At 40.3% G+C, this 27862-nt stretch overlaps 1 protein-coding gene across 1 annotated transcript; it reads right to left on the bottom strand.

The window, feature by feature from the left end:
- Positions 1-610: 610 nt before the first annotated feature.
- Positions 611-27862, bottom strand: TRAPPC11 (trafficking protein particle complex subunit 11). Its single transcript, XM_084266698.1, has 29 exons — positions 27644-27862; positions 26484-26653; positions 25954-26024; positions 24964-25078; positions 22498-22597; positions 21727-21800; positions 21398-21494; positions 20464-20597; positions 19976-20123; positions 19063-19156; positions 17702-17781; positions 17518-17596; positions 17366-17420; positions 15792-15937; positions 14589-14650; positions 14354-14486; positions 13637-13767; positions 12966-13121; positions 11982-12169; positions 11188-11336; positions 9228-9349; positions 8457-8576; positions 8011-8076; positions 7753-7909; positions 6222-6330; positions 5427-5518; positions 4090-4223; positions 2948-3115; positions 611-1555 (listed from the first exon to the last, which is right to left on the bottom strand). The coding sequence occupies exons 1-29, from the start codon at positions 27845-27847 to the stop codon at positions 1511-1513; spliced, it is 3399 nt and encodes a 1132-aa protein (XP_084122824.1). The 5' UTR covers positions 27848-27862; the 3' UTR covers positions 611-1510.

Below are 27862 nucleotides of genomic sequence, written 5' to 3'. Positions count from 1 at the left end.
GCATTTTCAACCTTCCCTTTCTCAAAGGAATGCAAATCACTGTTGCTGTTAGACTGTTTTGGGGAGGGAAAGGCACCCCAGTTCTCCACTGAACGCTTCCACCACTTGCAGCAACATGTCTGCTAAGAGGTAGCAGCAGAGGTGCCAGAGCTGCTGTAACCTGAGTGGCTACTTACAAGGAAACCAAAATAATCTGGAAGTGAAACATATTTTCCACTCTTAAATCAAAAAATAAAAGATACCTATTCCATGACTGCCAGTTCATTCATGATACTTAAGCAAAGAACAAGGAAGGTTTCATTTGTTCTTCCCAGCATGGTTTGTCAGTCATCCTCTCCTCCTCCATAAACAGAAAGCACTCCTAAATGCATCTGTGCTCCACGGAAGAGCTGTATATGTCTGTGAATATTTTTTCCAGACAGTTGATCAGTCCTTTTGCTGGAAAGGAATGTCTACATGTTTCTCTAATGCTTTTCTCCAAGTATTACAGCTGTTATTTTGGTCTTGTGTGCCATAAATGGATGCATCATCCCACATGACAGACCGGAGTTATGAAACAGCAGCTGTGAAAACAACACAATAAAGGGCACTGTTTCAGGAATACTCTGTTACAAGCTGTTTATTAGAACTTCACTTTAACAATAAATAAGGTATTTCCCAAGCAATCAAAATGTAATTATTTAGAAAGTTAAACAACTGAAGTTTTCACAATGCTTTATTTCTATATACATGATTTTCTGTATTTTAAACACCAGAGTCCACCCAGAGCTGTACAACAGTAGGATGCCCGTTTCTTAACTCCACACAGCAGGAGACTACCAAGACTTCCTCCTTAATCTGGAAGCTGTGTGTGTAAAATAATCCAAAACTGTACTGGCTTCAGGTTGAACAGTCCAGCTGTTGACTGCGAACGAACGACTGTTCACTGGCCTGGCTGCTGAATTCAGACCTGGCTATACAGCTTACCCAGAGCCTTTTAGTTGTGTGATTTTAAAGAACTAGTAAGTCACTCAGCTCCATCAGCACAACATAACCATCTGGAGTTTACTGTGCTACCACACACCCTCTTCTGCTCCAACACAAGTGGCACGGAACAAACCTGTGTAAAGGATGATGAGTTTCATTGTTGTAAGTCACCAATAGTAAGTACAAACTTTGCGCTTCAACTTACTGTTAATTATAAAAGTGTCTTTCAGTCTTGGTCAAATGAATTAGTATTTCCTCATTTAAATACTCAAGACATTTAATATGCCTTAATACACTTCTGAGTTTGACACAGTAACTTCAAAAGAATGTCCCTCTTAAATAAAGCACCAAGTTTTCCCCACGCGTTTATTCCTTGAAAGAAAGTTTATGAAAGACTAGATTTTTTTTTTTTTTAACATTAGTTTTGCTAAGAGTTGTAATTTAAAATTGAATTCTTCTGGTTTGATGGAAGCCAAAGTGTTTCCAAAGTGAGCTTTTGTGCAACATCCCATTTTTCTTCAAGTGTGGAGGTTACAGGTCTGAGTTACGCAGCGGCAATCGAGTTATCATCTGCTTGGCGACCCTGAGGCTTCAAGGAAATAAAGACAGAGAATTAAAATCAACAAAAGCCCACCCCCCACTGTAGAAGAACAAGGCTGTTCTGAATCCCACTTTGCAACACACATGGTGTGCAACGCACACAAGCACAGCATTGTGCCTGTCCTTGCTTCTCACAGTTCTCAAAAGCAGCACAAACACAGAGGGCATCCACCTGAAGCTTCAGTTCAGCCCACTGAGTACTCAGAGAAGCCACAGGCCCTCCACTGCCCCACTAAATGCCAAGAGCATCTCCAGCCACATTCAGACAGCTTAGCACGAAGCCTGGCTGATCCCAGCTCCCAGCATTACCGCTGCGTAAGCGGCAGATCGTTATTGATGCCTAGAACAGGACTGAATTTCCTGGAGGAATTCTGGAATCACAAGAAATGGGAGAGAGCAAGGAGGCAGTCTGAAAGAAAAGGCATCCTTACAGTAAGGTTTTTTTGAGGTCCTGACAACTCCCAAAGCAAAAGCAAAGAATTCTGAAGCCTGGGAGATTCCAGAGGAGCGTTGAGAACCCACGCTTGTGAGGGGAAAAAGCCTTTTGTACTGACTTAGGAGGACATCTTGACAACCACTCTAGAAGAGCCACTGATTGACAAATAATAATAAATTCTGCCCCTCTCTTTGGGCTAAAAGAAAATTGGAAGTATGCCAGGCTTGCTTCCTGGAAACAGGATTACAGGTGCCTGAACAAGTCCACCTCAAATCACAGGAAACAAACACTTCAGGCTCCTCACTTGCTAAGAGCCTGACTAAAAAGTGAACACAGTATTCTGGAGACAGGAGCAGCAGAACAAGAGAGCATTGTTTTGGGTAACCAGATCTAAGAGATTCTTAAAAAGGCAAAAGCAGACAGTTGTCTTCAGAGCTGTATCACTTAAGAGTGAAAAAGTAAATAATGCTAATAAAAAATAAATCAAACTAGACTGAGTGATTGACTGAAAGGCTGTGTTTTTAGAAGTTCTTTAAGGAGGTGATACCTAGTGATACGAGTTGCTCAAACACTTCCTTTTCTCAGAAGTGCTGGAAATGATGCTATTAGAGTATTTCCTTATGCTTAGCTCACCCCACTGTACTCAAAACAAAGACAACTCAAACTCATTTTACAGAGTGAGACACAGAGTAAGAGGAGGGACAGGCTAAGCAAATTCAGCTCAATCATCTAACCAGATACCTGTTAAACAGATTTCTTCAGAGTTTTGGTTGACATCACCAACACACAGCCCAAGTCTTTTCAAAGCAAAGAGCTCTGGTACAAGCCAGCCATTTCAGCCTGCTTAGACATGCTCAGCTTTGAGCAGAGCTGGGGTGGGAGTCCCCAAAAACTGAGCAGCCCCCAGGGGAACCTTTAAGCACAAGGCACTTCTCACAGTCTTACCTTTACAAAAATGTGTGTTGGTATGAACCGCCTGAGCAACTGGTTCGTGAAGTTCGGGAAGCGGAGCAAGTTAACCTGCAGGGATGGTAACTGCTGATACCCAGCCATCAGAGGGTAGAAGTTGTACAGCATTTCCTGCTGTGTGCCAGGAAGGATTCTTAATCGGATCTTAAAAGAGAAAAGAAAAAAGCCACCAATATAGATAGGTTCTGTGACCAAAAGCAGTCCTCTGCTTGCCTTCCGTTTACACAGTGTTTACTTAGAATCATGGAATTGCAGAATGCTTTGGGTTGGAAGGGACCTCAAAGATCATCAAGTTCCAGCCCCCCTGCCATGGGCAGGGACACCTCTCACTAGACCAGACTGCTCAAGGCACCATCCAACCCGGCCTTGAACTCTGCCAAGGATCCAGGGGCAGCCACCACCTCCTTGGACAACCTGTGCCAGGGCCTCACCACCCTCGTAGTGAAGAATTTCTTCCTAATATCAAATCTGAATCTACCCCCTTCCAATTTAAGGCCATTCCCCCTCATCCTATCACTCCATGCCCTTCTAAAAAGTCCCTCCCCAGCTTCCTTGTAGGCCGCTTCAGGTACTGGAAGGCCATTCTAAGATCTCCCCAGAACCTAGGAGAGCTGCTCCAGCCCATAGAACATCTTTGTGGCCTCCTCTGGAGCTGTTCCAACAGTTCCATGTCCATGTTGGGAACCCCAGAGCTGGACACAGTACTCCAGCTGGGGTCACATGAGAGCAGGGTATGAGGGAGAATTACCTCCCTTGACCTGCTGCCCATGCTGCTTTTGATACTTTCTGACCTTAGAAAGACTACAACTACTTTTCTATTCCAATTAAACTATTAATTTTATACAGAAATGCTGTGTTAACCATAAACAATTGAGTATTTAAATTAAGAAATACTAAATCATTTGACAAACAACATGACAAACAGCTCCTAGTCAGGCTTTCATTTAGTCCTCCTCTAAATGGCATCTGCATCCATGTGTTTTTCCAGACAGAACATACCACACTTTAAACATCTATGAAACAGTAAGTTTGTCCTCTTCACACCAGTGTAAGCCTGTTCAATGCATCCTGCACTACCAGATAAGCCAGAAGAATTAGAAGTCAGGACAATTCAGTACCTGTTTAAGGCCAGAGAACATGAAGGCATCACTGGGTTCCACTGACACCTCCACATCCTGGACTAAGTTGGTCTTATTTTGCAGGTGGTATCTGACAGGTAGGGATTCTCGGACTCGACCAAACGATGGCAGATCTTTGGAAAGAGATCAGTCAGAAATACAAAAATACATTTTAGAAGTTCCATACAGGACAAAAAAAAGTCTTATTGCAAAGAGCAGTGAAAAGCTTCAAGAAAAAAATAAATACAACTAGATGCCTAAAGGATTTCTGACAAGATTTTCCAGGAAAAGATTAAAGAACAGAACACAACTTCAGTACAACTTTTCAATAACACTTCTGCAACGTGGAGATGTAAAATCCCAAATGCTAACACTCCCAGGAATGCTACTGAGGAACTAACTAGCAAGTCTAGCTGCTGCTGGGTATATTCAGCTTGCCAAAAGCTTGTCAGATACTGTTAAGGAAGCACCTTCAAAATGTATCAGATAAAGATGGTGGAAGAATCTCAGTACCAATCACAGAACCACAGACTATTAGGAGTTGGAAGGGACCTCAAAAGATCATCCAATCCAACCCCCCTGCCAAAGCAGCATCACCCAGACTAAATCCCACAGGAACACATCCAGGAGGGGTTTGAATGTCTCTAGAGAAGGAGACTCCACAGCCTCTCTGGGCAGCCTGTCCCAGGGCTCTGTCACCCTCACAGGGAGAAAGTTCCTCCTTATATTCCCATGGAACTTCCTCTGCTCCAGCTGCACCCACTGCCCCTTGTCCTGTCTCTGGCCACCCCTGAGCAGAGCCTGGCACCATCCTCTTGACTCTCACCCTTTACATATTTATGAAACAGAACTGGAGAAAGCACAGGAATTCTGTGTGTTCAGTGAGCATTCCACTCCCCCTCTGCTCTTGTGCAGGTGAAGTGCTACGAGTGAAACAGTTCACCTGCCTGCAAGCAGCTCCAATTCTCCTGGCTGTTTCTTTCCTAGGATGGAGCCAGGGCGTGGGTGGGTGGAACAATTCTTGCCATAGGCACCTAGAGAAACCGACTGGGAAGGCACCATCAGCAGAGGCTTCTCTCGTCTGTGGTGCCACGTAACATGGGGCAATCCACTGTCAGCCTTTAAAAGAACACATCCAACAACCTCCCAGATCTTTCCCTTAGAAAGAGGAGGCAAGGCCTGAGGCAGTTTAAATGACAAATGCAGTTCCTTCCACTAGCTCCATAATATCCAGCACCTGCTTTCTGTCTTTTGGCACAGCAGATGAAGCTGTGGATCCTGTAAAATTTTGGCACTCCTAAAAATTCTCATTGGGACATATATGTTGCCAGTATTACCTGCATTGACGTGGAGGGGAATGCTCTCTACAATCACATGTGGTAGAGTGATGACTGTACTAACAACTGGTACACTTTCCACAGGTGAGCTTCTGCAGGGAAAAAAGTCACAGACAGACCATGTTCAAAGTTACACAGACTAAAGTATTGAGTGAGTACAGAGAAAGAACATCGCTTACATGTGACTGGACTAAAATTCCAGCTTCAGTAGTGGAAAGAAAACAATACAAATCCTTACATTGGATTGTTTGAAGTGAGCAAAAATGTGCCACAGCATGGAGATAACACAGCAAAAAGCAAGTAAGAAAATCTAACAGCTCTAAATCTAAATAAAAGTGAACTAGAAGATAAACATATCTTAACATTTGTCTTTGTGGGTTTATGCATTCACTCAGTTTTCAATCTAAGGGTGGGAAAACACTTTTCCCTATTTAAAAAGTTTGTTTGTTTCTACTACCACAAAACAATTCCTTTGACTTAGCTTCTCAAGGGAAGCATTTAATACTGGGAAAAACAGGGAGCAAAAAGCGACAAGACAGCTTTGTAACTGACCTACGATCTTACAGGGGAGAAAGCTTCATGGAATGTTAAAACCATAAAACACACAGTGTTTATTGCTTAAGTGAAATATGTACTTAATCAAAAGCTAAAGTAATTAATAAGACAGTGCTCACTGTAGGAAGAGCCAAACAAAAAGAAGCAGCCAAAACCATCCCTGCCAGAACCAAGCTCATCATCATCTCTGAAGCCAAGCCAACTTCATTCCTCTCCCTATCCATGCCATAAGACACTTACCTCTTCCAGGAAATGACGTAGCATCCGGTCGCCACCCCACTCGTATTAGTCACTGGAGGACACCGAAGGCAAAAGCACTCACTGGCACTCTCACCTGTCTGTAAAACAACTATCAGCAAGACTTTGTTTAAAATCAAAGCATCATCCTGAATGCAGAAGCCACCAAGTCTAAAAATCCAATAGGACACAAGCACAAGTGACTGTGAGGTCTTTCAGCTACAGAGAACATGTCACTGCAAATCTAATGTCCATACACATGCAAAAAAGCAAAGTAACTCAAACCCTACACTTCTCCCACTGCAAATGCCAAGACACCAGGACAAAATGGCTCTCATGTTCTGAACTAAAATGAGTAAGGACCTTTCCCCTCTACCACCACAAATCAGAGGTGGAGAAGGGTAGGAACACAAGAAAAATCTATTTGCTTAGATTTTTTCACTCTCTCTTTTTCTCTCCATTCGAATGAGCCAGAAGAGCACCTTTTGAATTAAATAGTGATTTTTTTTTTTAAAAAAAGAATTAAAAACCAAATGCTTCAGTCATTCAAAATTAACCATTAATCTTTATTAAGTCTTACAAGGAAAATAAAAGCCACCCAAAAGATGGCCAGCTGAAAAGCTGGTATCTGAGGGATTCCTACCTCCTGGCAGCTAGCTCCTTGGGAGCATCAACCAGAAGCCAGGAAGCACAAAGTGCCAGAGCTGATAGAAGCTCATGGTGTGAAGATTAAAGGACTTGGAAAACTACTGCCTTGGCCAGGTAAGCCTTGAATTTACAGAGGAACTAGACTCTTACAAGTCCTCGATTACACAGGTGGACAGCTGCCCCACAGTCAGGCAGCCATCCCAACTGCCTCATTTTATTTCAAGTTTTGATACAACAGACACATTTTCTCATCTCTAACTCAGCAGATGCAAAGGCACAATGTTGGAAGATTTTGGATCAGCTCTACTGCCAGTTACACTGTTTCTTTGGCTTTAAAGCTAACATACTGCACTCTTAAAAGGCTGAGATCTGCAAGATATTACACAATAAAAAGTTAAACTGTGTTAGTAAAAAAATGCTTACTTCTAACCATCCTTCAGAGCCTACACTATCCAGCTTCACATGTTTCAGTTCCAAGACCGAAATTGTGGGCAGGAATTGCTTTAGTCTTTGGACTAAACACCTGGTGAAGCGTTTGCATTACAGAAAGCACACACAGCCCATAAACACTGGAAATATTGAGTAGCTTTTCATATGGATATCTAAGAAGTTGCATATCAGAAGTACTTTCAGGTGCTTTCCCCTAAGTTCATTACATTTAGAATTTTGGTCACCATCTATCACTCAAGTCTATTTACTTGATCTAGTGAAGTAAGAATACATTTTGAAGCACACTGCTGTTGTGTTCTGGCAACTATCTATGCTACTAAGCAGCTTTCTTTTCTTTAAATTTAGATAAGCATCTGCTGTTTAAAATCCCCCTGCTTCTTACTCCCAATTTATGCAAAAAATATCCTGATAGAAAACATAATCTAAGAAAACTTACCATTCTCCACATAAGATTCCAGTTGATCTACTGGGGTCATGGAAGCTGAGAGCTGCAGCTGGCTGGTTACAATAGTGAGAGGCCAAGGAGAGGCACTAAGGATGTCTGTCATCAGTAAGAACGGTATATCTGCAAAGACTCTGTCCAAGTGCTCCAGCTGTCAAGACAGACACAAGCTCTGGCTATTTCTAACTGAACAGGGTGCGACTATCGACAGTGGCACGATTCCAGAACATCAGCAACTTCTCAAACACCTACCTTTGTGGAGACAAATTTGACAGCAACATCAAAAGGAAATACTGTTTCTATGGTTACAGTTTCATCCTGTACAGGTAACAAAAGGGGAGGGAAAAGAGTTATATTCAGTTGCAGACCTGCTATTGATGTCAAAGGTTACTAATACAAAGTTACTTTTAATCATTATGTGAACCAAGTCTTCCCCCAGAGTAGACCTTATCTTTAAGATATTTAAAGATATTTTAAATATCTTAAAATTTTTTAAGATAAAAGAAATTTTTTCTTCTAATGTACTTATGAACCTGCCCACCCCAAACTGGGCTACCATACTGTTGATTCAGCATTTTCTATCTACAAAAAACACTTCTAAGACACTTGGAATTACAGCCTTTAGATTAAGATATTCCTGCATTTCATGATATTCTTGCATTTCATGACTCTATCTCCAGCACTTGGTGTGTCTTTACCCGGTGACACTTGCAGAGGATTTCTTTCCCCTCAACGACAGTGTTGATCAAGTAGGAAACATAAACCAGAAACATTCTTGCGCCGACCGTTCCACAGCGGATGTATATTGGTTTCTCCAGCTGCAAAATAAAGTTGATGGTATGAGCCAAACTACACCTAAACTATATTAATTAGGTCTAAAGCTGTCCAAAACTTGAAAATCATTTTACTTGGTCTAAGAAAGCAATAGCAGAATGGCTATTAACTTGACCATAAATTATCTCCTGCATGATCTTAAGAACACAGTGAATGATTTTAGTCAGGGTAGCACAGCTCCAGTTGCTTTGCTACTGATGTCCATCTATAACTTAACAGTACAAGAAAAGAACATTACTGTGTAATGTATGATATACCCAACCTCTGAGTTACTGGTCACAATTTCACTTTGGTGCAACAGCTGAATATTTGATCCTCTACCATATTGAATCACATCTGTTGACTATTATCTACTCTACATTAGGCAATACATTTAATTAAGGGTTAAGATGAGTCTCCTTATTTTATATCTGAGCTGTTATCAATCCCATAATATACTTTACTCCCAAATTTAGTCCAAAAGTGGATCCAGTTAAAGTAAACCCTAAACTACAGGTAAACAACAGGAAAAAATGTGCCATATGATTTTAACTTATTGGTTTGGGTATCTGAAAAGAAACATAGCTCCTTCTGTGAGAGTCTTAGTAGTTGATCCCTATTAAGTGTGATACAGAAATAAGGTTTTAAGCCTTCACCTTTTCCCCTGGTTGCAAGTCTCCTACAGGGATATCAGGAAGCAGTGCAGGAAAGGAGTCATCACATGCATCTGTTCCATGAAGAGTCACCTGAGTTTTCTGAGTCAGGTTGGCATCTTGCCCTAGGATTAAAAAACACTCTTCATACCCACACAGATTTATGTCAATGATGCATGAGAGCAATAACTAAAAATACAGTGTTAATCTCAAAAAGAAACTCACGAGGACTTAACGCTGTTTATTAGGTTGAAGGAATCTTTCAAAAAGTACAACAGAGGGTAGTTTTAATGACACATTAAGTTTTTTTAAGTTGAAGGGTTCACATCCTGCAAGGTTTCTTTTATCCATTTAGGCCACAAAACCCAAAAGAAATCTTGAAAGTCAGAAATTGTATGGAGACCACAAACACAGACCATTAGGAGTTGGAAGGGACCTCGAAAGATCATCTATAATCCAGCCCCCCTGCCAGAGCAGCATCACCCAGACTAAATCCCACAGGAACACATCCAGGTGGGTTTGAATGTCTCCAGAGAAGGAGACTCCACAGCCTCTCTGGGCAGCCTGTCCCAGGGCTCTGTCACCCTCACAGGGAGAAAGTTCCTCCTTGTATTCCCATGGCACTCCCTCTGCTCCAGCTGCAGCCACTGCCCCTTGTCCTGTCTCTGGCCATCCCTGAGCAGAGCCTGGCTCCTTCCTCCTGACTCTCACCCTTTGCATATTTATAAACATTATGTTTAGACATTCTCTATCATACACAAAACACAACATGATTATGTTATCCAAGTTTTTCTTGGTGCTCTATAGGAAGTAAAAAGGAAGTTTCTCTGTTCTGCAATTCTTCCATTTTCAAGAGCATGGCTCAATGATTTTTCATCTTTTAAACATTCTTTTTCCAAATTTCTGTTGAAAATATGTAAAAACAAGCATATAGATGTCAAATGACACTATTCTTCAGTCAGAGATTGGCTAAAATAATGGCATTACTACAATCAGGTAGGGTCATTTTTAAAGCAAAGCATCTTGCCAAAATCTGTGGAAAACAGATTACCTGCCCTAGAAATGTCAAATTGGAATTGTTCTTTTAATGTGGTGAGGAAGGCCACACTGACCTTGCATATCACGGGTCAAGAATCAAGATCAAGCAAGGTAAAAACCCAGAAAAATAAAATCAAGACTAACTACTGCTGCCATAGGAACCAAGCCCAAACCCCAATTAAATCAAGTATAAAGAACACTTCACTGACTTTAATGAACTGCACAAATGTATAGGGAATGTGGCTCTGTTTCAGAGTACAGAGCCCATATTGCATCTTACATGCAACTCTGAAATTATTCTAGAAGACAAAAATATTTCTACAAACAGGTGTACTGAGTGCAACATTTGCACTTCAGACATTGAAAACTGTCAGCAATAGCTGCATAGAGCAAACTAGGGCTCAGACATAGAATATCTGCTTTTCCCCCCTTTTCACTTGAGGGAATAACATCTCAGTTCTCCAAATTTCAAGGGGGTTTAAAAACAAAACTGCATTGTCCAGGGTGGGGAAAAGAAACAGGAGGGGGTGTAGGAGAAAACCCACAAAGCCAGTAATTAGAAAAAAAAAAATATCTAGCATTGTCTAATGCTTTCATCTCAGCAAGAAAAAGATTGTTTGGAAAATGAAAAATTTAATTATGAGCAAATTAAGTAAAAGGCTAAGAAAGAATACAAAAGTTTCAATGTTTTGTTTTAGACTTGTAAAGACTTCTCTTCTGAAAATACTCATGTAAACACCACTGACAAGCAGTGGTGAGTGAGTCTGTTTGCTCTTGTTCTTAGCACTCTCATCATTTCCTCATCTTCACTTTGGTTTGGCTCTCAATTACAGCAGGAGAGCCATCTACTGTATTTCTCTGCGTTGCATCAAGAACAGGAGTCAACTGTGAGACTGCTGGAGTAAAAGAAAATAAGCCCAAATACCTGGCTTTAAACCTGCTGTAAGCTTCACATCTTTGGCCACTGTCTCCTCATGTGACTGGATGGTGACAATCAAACAATACATTTCATTTGTCAGGGCAGGAGGTTCATGACGGAGCTGAACAGAAATGTTTGGCACTCTAGAAATAATCCTTTAAGAGAAAAAGACTCAGTTACTGCACATTTCTTAAATAACAAGCTTTTAAGAGTAGCTTAAAAGGAGATTAAAACAGCCTATTCTGACAACTGGTGGCCTCTTCAACTAGAAGTAAGACTCTTGCGAAGTAATGTGATGAGAACAAAACCAGTTTGGATCCCCAGTAATAAGCTCTAATGGTTCAGATATTCTGCCAGGAAAGAAAAACACAACCCCCAACCAACAGCATTCAGATTTAATTTTTTTAATACATCTAAATTAGTACTAGCTCATTTGTTAATGATTATTTTCCAACACAGTTCCTTTGGGATTCTTTCATTGTATGATGGCTTTTGTAAGAGAAAAATAACACCTCCTAGGCTGCACAAAATCTGGGAAAAGTCTGCCTATAAAGGGGAGAACTAAAGCACACTTGGTATGCTCAGAGATCAGTGCAAGATTTTTCTGTACTTGTGACTATCTGGAGCTTCAAGAGTCCTTAAATTTAAGGTCATACTGTCATCTTACCCCTAGATAGGCAAAGATAGATTAAAAAGGTCATAGTATAAAAGACCCAACAAGTCTTCTTTTAGGCAGAGCAATCAGAACTTCACAGGAGACTTACACTGATACTTGATACACTGACCATATTTGTACTCACATAGTACTTGCTTGAATAGTCAAACTGTCCCAGTGCACTTCATGATCTGGAAGCTTAGGTCTTCGCTTGAAGGAACGCGCTGCCTGCAACGCTTCTTGAGATGAAGCAGCATCCCCACCTCCTCCACGCCAGTTCAGGATCACACATCGGCCAGATTCACTTCCCAGGATCAAGTCCACAGAGGTGATCTGTCAGACACAAATTTAAACATGTACCTGTAACCTTGCCTTCGGATCACCGACTGTTTTTCCAACACAGCAGTGCACCATGAAGACGTGTATCCCCAAAAAGCTTCTGGCAACTTTGCAGACCGGAGGCACCCCACCACTCCAGAATTTCATGTCATCAAACAGTGGTGGGAAAAGCATCCGTCCCCATGTGTGCATGCAGTGGAGTAGTTTGTCATTTCCCACCCTCACATAGTGCTATACCATCCCTCCCCTGCTCCCTTTTTGTTTTTAAAATGTATTCATAGAATCATCGACTGGTCTGGGTTTGAAGGTTCCCGAAGCACCACAGAGCTCCAACCCCCCTGCCACAGGCAGGGATACCAACCTCCAGGCCTGGAGCTACACAAGGTTGCCCAGGGGCCCATCCAACCTGGCCTTGAACACCCCCAGGGATGGGGCATCCACCACCTCTCTGGGCAGCCTGTTCCAGCCCCTCACCACTCTCCCTCTGTAAAGAATTTACCCCTAACATCTAATCTAAACCTTCTAAATATTGCATAAATTGAAACCAAAACCACCACCCAACAAAATAACCCTTGAAGCAATACTTAAGTTTCTGTGGTAATTTTCAGCTTCAGCATTGTCAGCAAAATTTTACTCTCATTTCTGGTACTTTGTTTCAAAAATTCAAACATTTGGAACTGCAGTGACATCAGTAACCTGTACCAGACTACAGGTAACTTTGTATTTTCGAGTTCTTTGTAAGCATCAGTAAGAAAGTTTAAAAAAAAAATTAAAATAAGAGTTTACAAACCTCAATCTTCTTTCCTACATCTTCAGTTTTTGCAACAAATTTGAAAGTGAACTTCCTTGTCTTGCCAGGGACTAAGCACATTGTTCCTTGTGATGACTGTTCTAGAATATCACTTTTTTGATAGGCTTCTTCTACCACACAGTATTGGTTATAGTCCTAAAATGGAGCAGCAGGGGAAAAAAACCTGATAAATCCAGACTTAAAACAACTTCAGAGTAACTGTAGCATAGCAAGCGTTACGGCTCTGGGCTACTCATTCAAGCTATAAGGGTTCTTGCTACTTTCCATACTACTGAAGTTAGACCTAGCAAGTAATTACAACACAATCTGTTGACACAAGAGATCCATTATGTTAATACAACTTCAGGCAAGAACATCAAGAGAGATAGAAATAAGACATTAAAATGTTCCTTCTGAAACTTTAGACAGCTTTACAGAAAAACAAAGACAACAACAGATAAGCAATCAAGCCACGTTTGGGAGTTTTACCACAGTATCAAGATACTTCTCAAAAGCAGCAGATAATGCAAAAAGAAGAAACACCTTTCCAGCTTGAGCATTAACTTTTTTTTAAAAAAGAACCTTTGAATTTTGTATGTTTTAAAACATTAATAGATATTATTCCATTCTTACGATAGGCTTCTGTCAGTGGGTAGATAGAATGCAGTTACCTGGTTATTGAAACTGATGCAGAGCTTTGAAAACCTGATAGGATGAGGACAATCAGCTCTCAGGTACACATCAAACTGCACAGGAACATCAACGTGGAAACTAGGAGCAAGAAATTTTGCTTTGCATTGTACTGGAATTAAAATAAAGTAGTAGGTGTTAAACATCATATTGCAATATTCAATTCTAGAAGCCTACCATTGAAATATTTGTGGTAAGGATTGTTTTGTGTATACTCTGAAAAACTTTGGTTTGTACATAGTGGGACAAATTTGGCTACTAACACTTGCTAGAGAAAGCCACTTTTCAGCACTCAGCTGGAACCTTGCAGAGAAGGGGGAAGGCAGACATCCAACAAAAAAAATATCCTGTACACTTAGATGCTCTTCTGTAGGGAATGCTTATTCATGCTCCCTTTCTATGGGAGGATTACTTGGCCCACATTCTGCCCTCTCTTCTCAGAATCCTACTGCAAAGCACAGTAGAGCAGCAGAAGCAAGGGATTCTTCTTTTATAATCCCTATCAGGGATAAGACATCACTGCCTTCTCTCAAGATTTCTTATCTTACTGATTTAGATGAAGAACAGAGCAGTGCCAAAACAAAGCCAACAACCCTGGAACCCTTAACACATGCTTTCTATTTTTTCCCAGTGAGTTATTTTCAAGATACAGCTACACTGAAATTTACAGTCTTGTGGAAATTTGTTTTCCTACTTACCAAATGGTATGAAATCTTGGACTTCTATTGTAAAAACATTGCTGCCTGCCAAGGAAACACGGTCAGCCCACAATTTCTGTGACGCTTTCACAGCAGCAGCATCGCAATCAGGTTCAGGATCAGGGCTTTCATTCTGCACCCAGACAGAAGATTACAAATAACAACAAAAGGAGGTTACTAAACACTGACCACACTGATGATTATTTCAAAGGGTAATAGTAGTTTTGCCACTTACCATTAGAACTTTTATCAGATTTTTTTCTATTCGAGATTTCTGATCTTCTTTAAGAGTAGATGCTAGCAACCAGAACAAAAGCAAAGGTTACAAGTCAGAAGCAATCCTCTTACTGGATTTTTTTTAACTTAAAAATAAATCTTTCCTCACAGATTGCATCTTTAAAAAAAAAAAAACAACCCCCAAAAAACTAAACACACATCATTCTGTGAAAAAAAAGATTCTAATATCCATCTACCACTAATGAAGGATTAATTCAGTTTTGAGAACTTCCCTTATTTCAAGTGTTTCCTCTTACTTCCCCTGGAACAAAGTAAAATATTTTTTGTTAAACAAGTATTTAATCGTCTATTGGAGGAAAACCCCAAGAGATTAATGCCTATACCTTCTTGTTATTTATGTTTAAAAAAAGGAAGAAGTGGTGCAAGAGTTGAGAATGCCAATAGGTAACATCAGACAATATTAGAAACAACAAAGGCGACAGGAAGGAAAAAAGTCATTAGTAGGAAACACTCTTAAAGATGACAAAAAGTGAGTTTGTCTCACTGGCTATTCTTTATTACAAAGCAGAGAAGCCTGGCTAGCTATCAGAAAATGCAACCCCATTTTTAAACACACCTACCTTAATGGTGGTATTAGCAATTTAGGGGACAAAAGGATTATTGCTGCAGTGTCACATAACAGACACGAAGCAGAGTGCTTATGTTATTACTACGCAGCCACCCTAAGTCACATTTGTTCCCTAAAATATCCTGTGTGCGTGTTTTAACAGCAGAGTTCTAGTGAAAAGCCTGAGAAACACATTTAGAATTTTAAAGTCCAGAAGAAAGGTGCTAACTTTGTTATTTACCAGGAAAAAAACAACTACAAAAATATTCCTTTTTCCCTGTATTACAGTGTTTTCCCCCACCTCAAAGCTCAGGAATTTCCTTTATGTCATTTGAACAGTCTCAAACAAAGCTCTGTGCTTCAGATATCCTGACACTGTCTATTGGAACACAATACATTTTGTAACAGGAGAGCAAAAAAATTCAAATTCCAGCATATGAGAAGGCAGCAACAATTCAGGACAGGTACACAATTATTTTGTAGTCATGTCATGTGAAGTACTGTAAGCACTGTGCCTGCCAATGATTTGTCAGGCCTCCAAATAGATCTAAGTCAGTTTTTCAGTATAGGCTGAGTATGTTTCTTAAGGGATACCTCTACCCAGCAGCTCCAGGGAGTACGTTATATAATCTTTTAGCTGGGCCATCAGATAGGAACATTTGAGAGCCGTTGTCAATATGGAAGTGAGAAGAGTCCACCAGCCTTCACTGCGATATTCACACATGACATAATCCAAGAGCCTGAAACACCATAAAATTGAGAGAAAAATCAAGTTACACACAGCTCTACTTTTTTAGAAGCTTGGATTTATTTAGTATTACTAATACAAAATTCACCTTCACCAACACAAATGCTAGATTAAAGTCAAGTCTGCTGTTTGCATATGCCAACGACTTACTGCAAACAGCACGAAGTTATTGTAAGGAAACACATTTATGCCATTAATTTTCTATGTCATCCTAGAGTAATGTTCACAAGAGAATGGGAAAATTCTCTTATTTTCACACAAAGCCCTAGCAAAATGGCAACTGGACAGAAGAGTCTTTGTCCAGCATTGTGTTAAAAATTCACATTAATATTTTTAAATAGGAAAAATTAAGAAAAAGAAACAAATCCCCACAATAAAGTCACCTTCCAAATTGAAGCATTTTAGTGTTCCTTAAGCTGACATCTTTCTTTTCCCTCCTATCCCCACTCCCTTCAAGGGTCTCAGAGATCTACAAACAACACATGCATCAATCTTTATCAGGCAAAACTGCACACCCTAATGTGGTTTTAATCCTGACCAGTATTTGTAGCAAAGCAGAGAAGTGATTTTTTTAATCTCTGTTCAACTGTTCAAGACAACAGTTCCTGCCTACTTCAGAAAAATTTGCCTACACATAAGTGCTTGCTGATAGAAAATGAGGCTTGATACAAACTGATCTACTTATCCCAGCCTATCCTCCATGCAGCTGCCAGTCAGCTTGTAGTAGTAAACGCATTTCTCTTACCCCAAACACACTCCTGTTATAACATGTGATCTTTGAAGCCTAATTAGTGAAAGCACTGCAGGACTCCCACTTACCACAAACCTGACTTTGTTTCTCCTTAAAAATACAAAGTTAAAAAGCTAAGCATAAGATGCATCCTTTAGAAAATATGGTAGCTGTATCTCAGCATTAAGCTTTCCTAGATCTGTAGTCATTAATAGCAGAAAACTACACCAACAAAACTAATTCCTTGTGTTAATTCCCAGATATATAAACAAAAATTAGCTGTATTTCTGGTTTGGGTTTTGTTTTTTACATTTTGTTAACTACAAAGTCTGTAACTAAGTGTATCTATATTCACATTGCAGTAGCAGGGAAGTTTCACAAATCACTTCTTGGAAAGAGACAGCACTTGATCAGTGAGCTAGGAAGATTTCTTAATATTTGCCCAGTAAGGCAGACCCCCACAAGAGCTTACAATGGGAAGTTTTCCTAATCTAATAATAGCCAACTCATACCAGTATTGCTTTCTTTAACCTAAATGGAGTTTATAGCCCCAAAGCTCGTGCTTCGATCAAATTCTGGTATAAGGAGCATTTTTTATATAAGCTTTCAACAATATTCTATAGCAATGTGATATGGGGGCTTAGAGAGGAGAATAGCATGTGAAAGAAGCAAATCACAGATGGTACTCACTTCAAAGCTTTGGCATAATCTTTAGCGTAGTAATATTCTTCTCCCATTTGAACCACTGATGAAAAAAAAAAAAAGATAAAAGTTTTTCCTGATCAATAGGGAAAGTTTTTGTAAAAATCAATTTAAAAACATGTGTGGTTATCTGTACTCACTCAAATGACTTTTCATTCTTGGACATTTGTATTTCTTGAACTGTGCAACAGCATTACTCAACAACGTGATTATCAGCTCCTAGCAGGATGAAAAGCATTACTGATCTCATTATATATGCAAACATTAGGATAGGGTCAGAAACAAGCCTTGGCTTTGGCTTGGTTCCTTTAGAATAAAGCTTACCGAATGAAGGACGTTCTTCTCTTTCAACTGTAGGCATAAGATCCCCATCCTCTCCTTTTCAGGATCAGAAAGATCAAAGCCTGCATAAGACAATGAAAAATCCATGAAACCGGAATTGTGTCCAGACCCAGAGGGATCCATTTATGTGGCTGACTTCACATAAGTCAACCTCAGTGTGTGGCTGAGCTACAGGCAGTGCAAGCTCCAACCCAAACACAAACAAACTCCCAAACACTCCTTTACCTAGGAGACGGATTGTTTTACGGACTCATCCATTGTCCGTGGTCTAGAAGGGAAACTCTAGAACAGATGTCTTTCATTTAAAAGAACTTATCTGAAGCTACCCCAAAATAACAAGTTATAGTGAGACAAGCTGATCTGTAGACTGCATCTATTAACATTTAAAGCACAGGTGTTGAGCTTGAAGCCTTACTTGAGATCGGATAGGAACATGGCTAGAAATCTGTCTTATGTTTCTCTAGCAGTAGAGATCAACATATCAAGAACAGGTAAAGTTTCTCTTCATGTTAAACTGTTTAACCTTGGCAGTACTAACAAATTTTAAAACAGTAACACTTAAAGATAATAGAGGTTACAGTACTGGATTTACAGTAAACAAAGTCTTTTGAAGAGGGCAATGATAAAGCCCAAAGGATAAGCAGAGAATAATGAACAGGAGACCAAACAGAGAGCGAGAAAGGAAAGTAGAACCACAGGCAGCAATGAGGATCTCAGAACTGCATGTGTACTGACAAACAGCTCAAAGCTGTACATTCAAAGCCTGAATTTCTGAGATAACATCCTCCTTAACAGGAACACAACAAATTCCTTTCTTTGATTTAAATCTAGTCATTGCACCCTCTCAATCCATCTTGAAATCCAAAGAGCTTGTTCAGAATAAAAAAAGTCCTAAATTCCCATTTACAATTGACAGGATACAGTCTGGATGGCAGGATGAATGTCTAACAAATCACATTCAGGGACATCATTACTTTTCCTGTACCAACTTCTCTTCCCAGGAGTGCATCCCACTGCCATCAGGTATTTCTCCCAACACAACGATTACAAGTAGCAATTAAAACAAAGCAGCAGCAGAGCTTCAGTATGGCCTGCGCATCTTTGCTGAAGACCTGATCCTACATAAACCTTTTTCTTTTTGTTATCCAGATTAAAGACACTTCCTGTGCTACCAACTGACACCTGTTGAAGTCACATCCCCAATTAACAAGAGAGTGAGGTCCCAGCCCTGCATCTGTCTCAGCAGAAAAAGGATTACATGCTGATGCCCACTACCTCAGCTAGCAGGATCAGCAACTAAAGAATCTGCCCAAGCTCCACAGACACAAGACACAGAAACGTACTTAATATTCCCTGCCGCCATGGTCTTTGCCCATAGAAGTCAAGCACTCCAGTTTGGGTTTCCAAGGGATCCGGACTGGGATATACCACAGAGGACTGTAAATTCAGCAAATAGAGTCATAAAAACCTGTTCATGGTTCATTATAAAACATTTGATGTGCTGTTCCAATACACATAGAAGTAATTGTTTGCTTTAAAACATGTAACCTTTCCAGCCAGCTGTATAAAGCCAATGCTGCAGGAAATCCAAGCATTTAAATACTCTCCATTCAGCCTGACATCATACTTCAGTCACCTTCTTCTGTCCCCAGCACCCTTAAAAGAATAACTGGGTAATCCTTTTTAAAACTACTTCCTAACAAGGTAATCCAAGAATAACAAAAAAATACCACCAACAGGAGCAAAGACATTTAAAAATAATCAGGATATGTCAGCTGGAGAGTAGCTACTCATAATTAGCATGCACATTTAATTGACTGCAGAGATCAATTTTCCATGCAACCCCTTCTGCCAGGCAACTGTCAGAACCCCCCCAACACAATACACAACTAATACTAATGCTCTTGTTCCTCTGCTTGTGTAAGTCACCAGATACAATGCATGTGCATAGAAATATACTAAAAAAAACCCAAAACACTAAGTTTTCAAGTATCCAGCAAAGTAAAAAGTATAGTTTTTATAAGTATTTTAAATACATTAGCATTATTTGTAATGAAATAAACACTAACATATTTATTCTGGAGTAACTTTTCCAATACACAATAAATACTTGCATCACTAGTAAGCATCAAAAAAACCCCACATACCTTTCCTTGATTTATTTACATGTGTTACAGATTGTTCCACTGGAGACTAGAACATTAACTAATTTACTATCTGGTTACTTGCAAAGTATTTTCTCCCCTCCCAACTTACATCATGGTTACAAAGCATACTTGCTAGTTGTTTCCGTTCCTGTGCATAGTAGGCTGCCTGCTGGTAATAGAAACCTGGATTCTGAGTTTGAATTGCTGTCAGTCCCAGCTTAATTGCTTCATCAAACAAGTCACCAAAAGCCTGAAACCTATGAAAAAATTCATAGCCAACATTATGTACAGAACAGCACTGAATTGAAAGGTACACTTCAATTAAGCTTCTGGTTAGTTTTAAAACAGATGATACTTCTCTGAATTATTGCATCTAAGTTATATAGCTGTATTCATGTCATACCCTGTTTGTTCCCAGAGAAAATTAATAATTAATGCAAAGCAGAATGACAGCATTCCAATTTTATGATCTAGAGCTTCTCTTTCTTAGATAAAGAGCTCAAAATTCACACCTTGCCCGGTGAAGTAAAAAACCCAGTGAACTTGACAAAGGTCATATAAGAACTAAACCAGAATCCCCACTGAGCAGCAACATACTGTTTAGACATCCAGGCAGCATGCTCAAAAGCCAGTTCTGCACTTCCTATTTTTTTCTTGCACAAGTCAATATGTTTCCTGAACTGAGCAATTGCATCCAGTGGAGTATTATGCTGGAAACAGAGGCGACAGATCTAGAAGAAAATAAAGAAAGAGGAAAAATAACTGTTAGGCTGTTATGGATTAGATTTTAAAAAAACAACCATAAACCAAACACAAGAAACGCCCCTCAAAAAAACCCAAGTGTATTTTACATATTTCTGAACAACTCAAATTAACACAGAAAACAGAGGGATTAAAATAGATATAAACCATACTAGACTACATCTGAAGACATGAGGTGCTCTATTTCAACTAATGCTATTTTTCTTGCCCCACCTTCTCCCCAGCTCATCAGTGGGACAGTGTATAACTCAGACAAATTCAAGATGAACTGCAGAGCCACTAGGAAGACCATTATCTTTGAAGCCTGCAGTCTACAAGTGGAATTTGATAGAGTCCAACTCAGAGTGTTATAAATGGTGGGATAGTTTTGCTTTACCCCAAAAACCCAGAACACCACAAAAGTATTGTCTGATTCTTAAAGAGTTAAGTTACTCTACCTAACGAGCACAATCTGAACCACACTGGCTTAAACTTTGCAAGAAGACAAAGATATTCAAGAACAAGAAACCCTTGTTTTCATTCACCCTGCACACAGTGAGAGTCTAGCCTTCAGATGACTGCCTCTCAAATGAACTCCAATCCCTCAAGATAGAGCCTTAGCTGAAGCTTGGGAGTTTCTCCTCTGTGGAATTCACAAGTCTGAGTGTAACTGGTATTCCACTGATAGCTGCTTGCAATCTATCTCCTCAAAAGCAATAATGCATGGTTTGTTTTGCTGTTGGTTTTTTTAAAAGTAAAGGTTGTCAAAGGTTAGAACTACACTTATTACCTTATAGTTTATAAATCCTGCCATGGTCTTGATTTCCAGCATGTTTGTTTCATGAGCCCTCAATTCATGCACAAGATTATAGGCAGTTCTGTAATTTCTAAGCAGGAATACTTTAATTAGAGTTAAATCATACAAGACAACATAAAGGAACAGAAGTGCTGACAGCAGAAAACAGGCTTCCAATCAGAGCATTCTTCCTAGTGAGAACTCAACTCTTACATACATATTTAAATAATTTTATTTCTATACTTGGAAATATATTTATCATAGTCTACAGCTTAGCAGTAGTTAGGGGAAGAGAGGGTGGCAGAAGATTACATGAGTCTTACTTGAGAGCGTTCTGCGTATCCTGTTTCAGCTCACTGAAGAAGGCTATTTTGAACTGGTGCCTAACAAAGAGAAGCTGCAAAACACAACCAGTGTTCATTATTCACAAACACCTGAGCACACCTGTTACCTACAAAGCACATTCAGGTGGTAACTTCAGAGGTTTACGTAACATAGAAGTCAACTTGAAAAACTAACTGTGCAACTGTTTCCTAACAGTGTGCTCTGCCACTGTGACACAGCCATCATCTTTCAACAGACTTAACCTAATCCAAGCCTTTTAGCCTGGAACAGGGGAGAGGCCTTCTAACATCCCAAAATCTCTATACCTGCATTGACTGTTCATTTGGAACTCACCACATGGATCCCAGCTTTCAATTGCAACAGAACCTTGTGTGTCTGAGCAAGTATTTAACAATGTGAGAAGCAAAAGCTAAAGGCCAAACCAAAGGTAAGTTTAAGTTCTGAGCTTCTAAGGGAAGCACTTCCCACAACTTGTCAGAGTGCTACATTTACGTAGGTTAATCCACACAAAAAACTTAAATGTTTTATTTTACTCAGGGAATTTCATTTTTAGGCTGTGCCTAAAGGGAAGATGCAAGGAAGCCAAACAAGATTTAAGTTGCAGATTTGCTGAAAAGAAGGCTTCTCAAATTGGAAGGTGGGGAATAAAAACATTTCAGAAACAACTGACCCTTATTCCCTTATTTTCTTGTTTTAACATGCCCTAGAACCTCCACATTATTAAAAAAAAAAAAATAGGGTAACATTACCTGATGAGTGGTTTTGTTCAAGAACTCCTTATGAGACTTAACTCTTCGTATTTCTGTATAATAGTAAGTTTGTGCATGCTCATAGAAAGCATTTTCCAACCTGCAACAAAGTTGCTTGTGTCACTATGTTTTCCCCACAAAAGAAAAATCTCTCCCTGAAGATCTTCAGAACAAGTTACTCTCAACCAGGCTTATTTTAAAGGTGCCAAAAGCTGCTTGAGATATTACCAAACTCCAAGTTGGTTACCAGAGTAAGAATTTGCAGACCAAAATTATTCACACAAAGCCTTACACAGGAGTAGCACAAAGCAGAACAAGTAGGTTCAAGAGCTTTACTGATTGATTTATCGTACAACAAACTAGTATTTAACATGAGAAAGCCTGAGGATAAGCTGGCAGGACTTTGTAATGCAACAGAAAGTAGAGATGCATCAGTCAAAGCAAGCAAATTTTGCAGAGGTGTCTGGGATAAGCCTGAATGGGTGTCAGAGTTGAACTTCAGCTGGTAGCTGAGCACCATGGAACTGCTAGCTCATCTGTCCCCACTCCAAGGGAATGGGGAGGAGAATACAAAAACACTTATATGTTAAGACAAAGAGAGTTTAATGGGATAACAATAACAGTAATAATTATATAAAACAAATGATACACAAATGCCATATGCAAAAGAAAAGGGAAACCAAAATCCTGATGCCCAGTTTGTTTCCAAGCAGTAAATCTGCCTCCCAACTAGCTTCCCTCAAGTTACATGCAGAGCATGACACTATATTGCAGGGCATGTCCCTTTGGCCAGCCTGGGTCAGCTGCCCTGGCTGTGCTCTCCCAGCTTCTGCACCTGGCAGGGTATGAGAGACTGCAAAGTCCTTCACATAAACCTTACAACCACTTAGCAACAACTAAAAACACCAGCGTGTTATCAATGTTATTCTCATCCTAAATCCAAAACACAACACTAGTCCAGCTACTAGAACGAAAATTTACTCTATCCCAGCCAAAACCAGGACAACAGGTCAAATGCTGGACAGCACAGGGAGGAGTGGGGAGTCAAAAATAGCAACAAATAACCTTATGAGGCACAGACTAGGTTTTACCATTCAGTTCAAACACGAACAGCTACCTGCGTTGCAGAGGTAACAGCTGAACTTGTGCTTGCAAGATAAATAACCCAATGGCAAGTTATAGAGGGGGATAGGAAGGCAAAGAGGTTGAGACACTGAACATAGCATGAGGCTGCAGAGGACCTAAGAACTATATGCTGTATGATTCTGTGATAAGGAGTAAAATCAACTAGTTCAAGACCAGAATTCAGGAGAGGAATGCATCCAGTAGCACTGATGCACACAAGCAATAAGGGATGAAGTACCAGCTCTGTGATTTAGCCAAAAGAGATCACTGCAGGCTTTGATGAAGGCAAATCATTACTGGTTCTGCTCGTCACAGAGGAGGTGACAGTGAAAACAACAGGATAGCAATTGTTAATTATGAAGGAAAACAAAGAGAAATTAAGTCAACCTATCATACTTATTTTAGCAGTACATTGCAGCTGTATAGAGACAGACAAGCCAGTTTGAGGGGTAAAAAAAAAATTATTATTCTCATTTACTAGTATGAAATTTCAATTAAAAATGTCAAAACAAAAAGATTAATACCAGGAACGCTGACATGATTGTACAACCAAACACTTTTCTTTTTTCAAATGGGCATTAAGAGCTATTAACCCCTAGTGATACAGTGAACTTCACAAACCTGAAAAGAGTTGCTGATCTCATATCAATATGTAACTATATGCAGCTTCAAAGGCTTAGGCTAGTTAATATGCAGTGATTATGCCCTCCTTAGCAGTGATCAACATATGAAAGATTAAAAGTAATGGTTACTTTATTCCAATCAATCCTACAATAACAGCATTTACTTATATTCAAAACTACTGATTATATAAAAACATGAGGGTGAGAGAATGAAGAATTAGTCTCTCAGACCATGAGCCCTCCTTTCCTTGAGAATATCTGGAAAGACTAAAACTAATTTTAATAAACTATGATTTGCCTTAGTTTGAGCCTTCTTTTTGGGTCTGCACCAGACTGTCTTCCTTTCCCTGTTGTGTGTTTGAAAGGCCTTCATAATTTATTTTCAAGCTGCATTCCCTATAAGTATTAAAACAAAAAGCATAAAGTAAAAAAATGACATAGTATTTGCAATCAGATAGGCATCACTTAGCATAAATACCCAACTTGAGGAAGGGAAAAATCTTGGGATATATACTAATGTTTCTTCAAAAGCAACATCTCTGACAGTCATTACTCAGCCTCACAAAGGGGAGCTGTGTGGCATTTCTCAGGTTGCAGAATAACCTGAGGAATGGCAGCAGATACAACGTTTGCTGCTGGTCTAAAAGAACCCTGCTGCATAGCAGTCATCTCAACCCATCGACCGGTTGGGACATTAGCAAGAGAGAGTGAAACTTACCTTATGATGTAACCAACAAGATGATCAGTGTGTGGAAGTACAAAGAGGGATTTCCCAGAAAGGTCACAAGCATTACATAAAGCTGCTGCCCTCTCTGATGCAATGACATCTTCCCCTAGTGAAATCAAGGGAAGCACAGGTAAGCAGCGCTGCAGCGTCAAACCACCTCTAAAAGCCCGACAAGGGCAAGGTATGGAAAAATCTAATGCAGATAAAACTAAGACAACATTATTTCTTGCTGCTTTGAGAGTACTTGAGAACACAGAATTCATCCTATGTAGCATTTTTGGAATAGTACATACATACACATTGCAGAAACTTCCTAGGAGTAGCCTAGCTACATCATACCTGTAGGTTGTTACTAAGTGCCTCATCTCTTGCAGAATTAAATATCACATATCTTGAGAAATTCTGTATCAGCCAGGAAAGACAAGCATATACAGCAGGTAGAGAGAAAACACACACACAAAAAGAAAGGTCTGCCAGACACAAGAAAGCACACAGCTACAGCTGAGGCAGCAGCCCTGCAGAAACAGGTTAAAACATATGACATCTCACAGCTCTGCTTGACTCCATAATGTTATTGATTAAAACAGCGATAAGTTAAAAGGGTTCTGTAGGTACAAAACACCCCTCCTCTAAGCTCTCATTGTTTTTAGAGCTTTTCTTGATCTCAAAGTTTAAAATGCAACTTGCTTACAAGGAGGCACCTCACGTATTACATGATCAAACCGTTTCTGATACTGTGCATCAAAAGATGGGTTCAGATTTAGGAAGAAGAAGTTAAGGATAAAAGGATCAAATGTTTAGGGTCAGCTTCTCTGAGTACTCCTTCCATTTGTACATCTTCCTGCAGCCACAATGCACTTAATGCATGTAGCTGACGTAATATTAACAACTGCAGACAATGTAACAGACAATAGTCAGGTCAGTCCATCAGGCCTTCTGAAAAATGAGATCACCACAGGTGCACACAGAGATTCCCAGTACCTGGAGGCAACGGTGTTTTTTTCTGAATCAAAACCACAGCAACTTTTGTGTTTCTTCCCTGCAAACTCTGCCTAAAAGAAAAACAACACAGCAAAACGTCAATGTTTCACTTCTTATTTGTGAATAATCAGGAAAATAAAAATAGAAAAAACCCTTCAGCCCAGATGGAAGCATTGAAAGAAGACTACACAAGAAATGAAACCAAACACAACACCATGCTGTGTTATCCACAGAATGACATAAAGCTGTGCTCTCTTCTTTGTTCAGATGGGACAGAAGAATTGTGCTGAGTTAGGCAAGCAAAATTTCAGGGACTATTTCTACTCAAGTGACTTCTGAAAACAAACCATTAACAAAAAGAGTTTCTTTACTGGCAGCTGTACTTCCAAAAGCAATGTTCAAGTTCCCCTTAATTTAGTGTCTAAGAAAACAATAATATATTTATGTGTCTTAGGATGCCAAAAGGATTCAGCGATTCACGTTTCCCATTAGCTTGTGGCACATTATGAACCAAGTGGGAAAAATTCTACCTGACAATTTCCACTCGAGTAGCACATTCTGATTGCTTTTCCTTCCATTGGGGCTCATCCCAGTCTAGCTCATAGAACACCACAACGAGTGCTGGAACCAAGTTCAGGTGTTTGTTCATCCAACCAGTCTTCAGGATTCCTTTTGGAATATACCATTCGTAGGATGTCCTCTGAAAACATTGAGGTTATTAAAGCAAGTTACCAAAACTGTTTGCTAGCCTCTTAGTATAGGAGAGGGGGAACTGCCTCTATATTCTTGTCACTTGTGGATACCTTTGTCATCTTTAACATTCCTTCCCTCAAGCCTTTTGCTTCCGATTGTGTAACACATACGCCCCATTCCCTGGAATTAGGGCCTGATGCCAGAAATATCAGTAACAAAGAACAGCAGATTCCAGGTAGACTGGAGAAAGGTCAAGTTCAGAAGCACGTTTCATATACCTTCATGAAAAATTAGGTTTAAAGTGTGTGTGTGTCTTGAGGAGCTCTTAAATAGAGCTGGGAGAAATCAGTCAATATTCTTCCTTGCCAGCATCACATAATTATGTAGTTTTCTGGGGTTAAGACCATTGATATTGCTTATCTGCCACTGCAAAGCAGAAAGTAGAGCAGAGAGATTCTTTATGCTGCATTTCACTTACTTAAGTGCTTTATACTTTTTTTTTAGGATATGCCAGCATTAAATACCTAGCTTCTCCGCTTAAAATTTGGGTTTCATTAAAAACCTCAAATTTTACAAGCATACTTTAACACTGAGTGAATGAACAGCAAGTACTTTAAAAAGTAAGCCACACTGACTTTCTCTGCTGCCAGTTTCTGAGGGAAAGCATCCTGGCTTCCTTCCTACACATCCACAGCTCTCTGTCACATCAGCCTTGGCTCCCCCTTAGCCCTGCCAGCTTTCCCTCAGACTTCAAGTTCTCGCTTCCCCTCCAACAGCGGGGGAAGTCCAGCTGGGCGATGCTGCTCAGCTCCGGTAACCCTGGCCGATCAGAGCAGCCCCTCGCCCTCAGGGAGCCACCGACACCCGCACCCCCCCTACTCCCAGGCCCGCCGCTGGCTTCCTCTGCACGGACAGCGACTCGAATCACAGACTCCCGTGAGGGGCCAGGCCGGGCCGGCCAAGATGGGGAGCAGACGGTGCACAGGCCGCTCGCTACCTTGGTCCTGCACTTGGGGTACTCGTGGTCGCCGGGGAGCACTTTGAAGGAGATGGGCACGCGGTCGGCTCTCCGGTTGGCGCAGAAGGCGTCCCACACGGCCCGGTGCACGGCGTTGTACACCACGTCCAAGCCGGTGAGGGTGACAAACGCCATGGGCCGGCAGCACAGCTCCACCGGGAAGTCCCACTGCGTCGGGGTCATCCTGCGCCCGTGCAG

Source organism: Gallinula chloropus, assembly GCF_964237585.1.
Source record: "Gallinula chloropus genome assembly, chromosome: 7".
NCBI classification, from domain to species: domain Eukaryota; kingdom Metazoa; phylum Chordata; class Aves; order Gruiformes; family Rallidae; genus Gallinula; species Gallinula chloropus.
The sequence above is the reverse complement of the archived record's forward strand: the minus strand, read 5'-3'. Positions and strand labels throughout refer to the sequence as shown.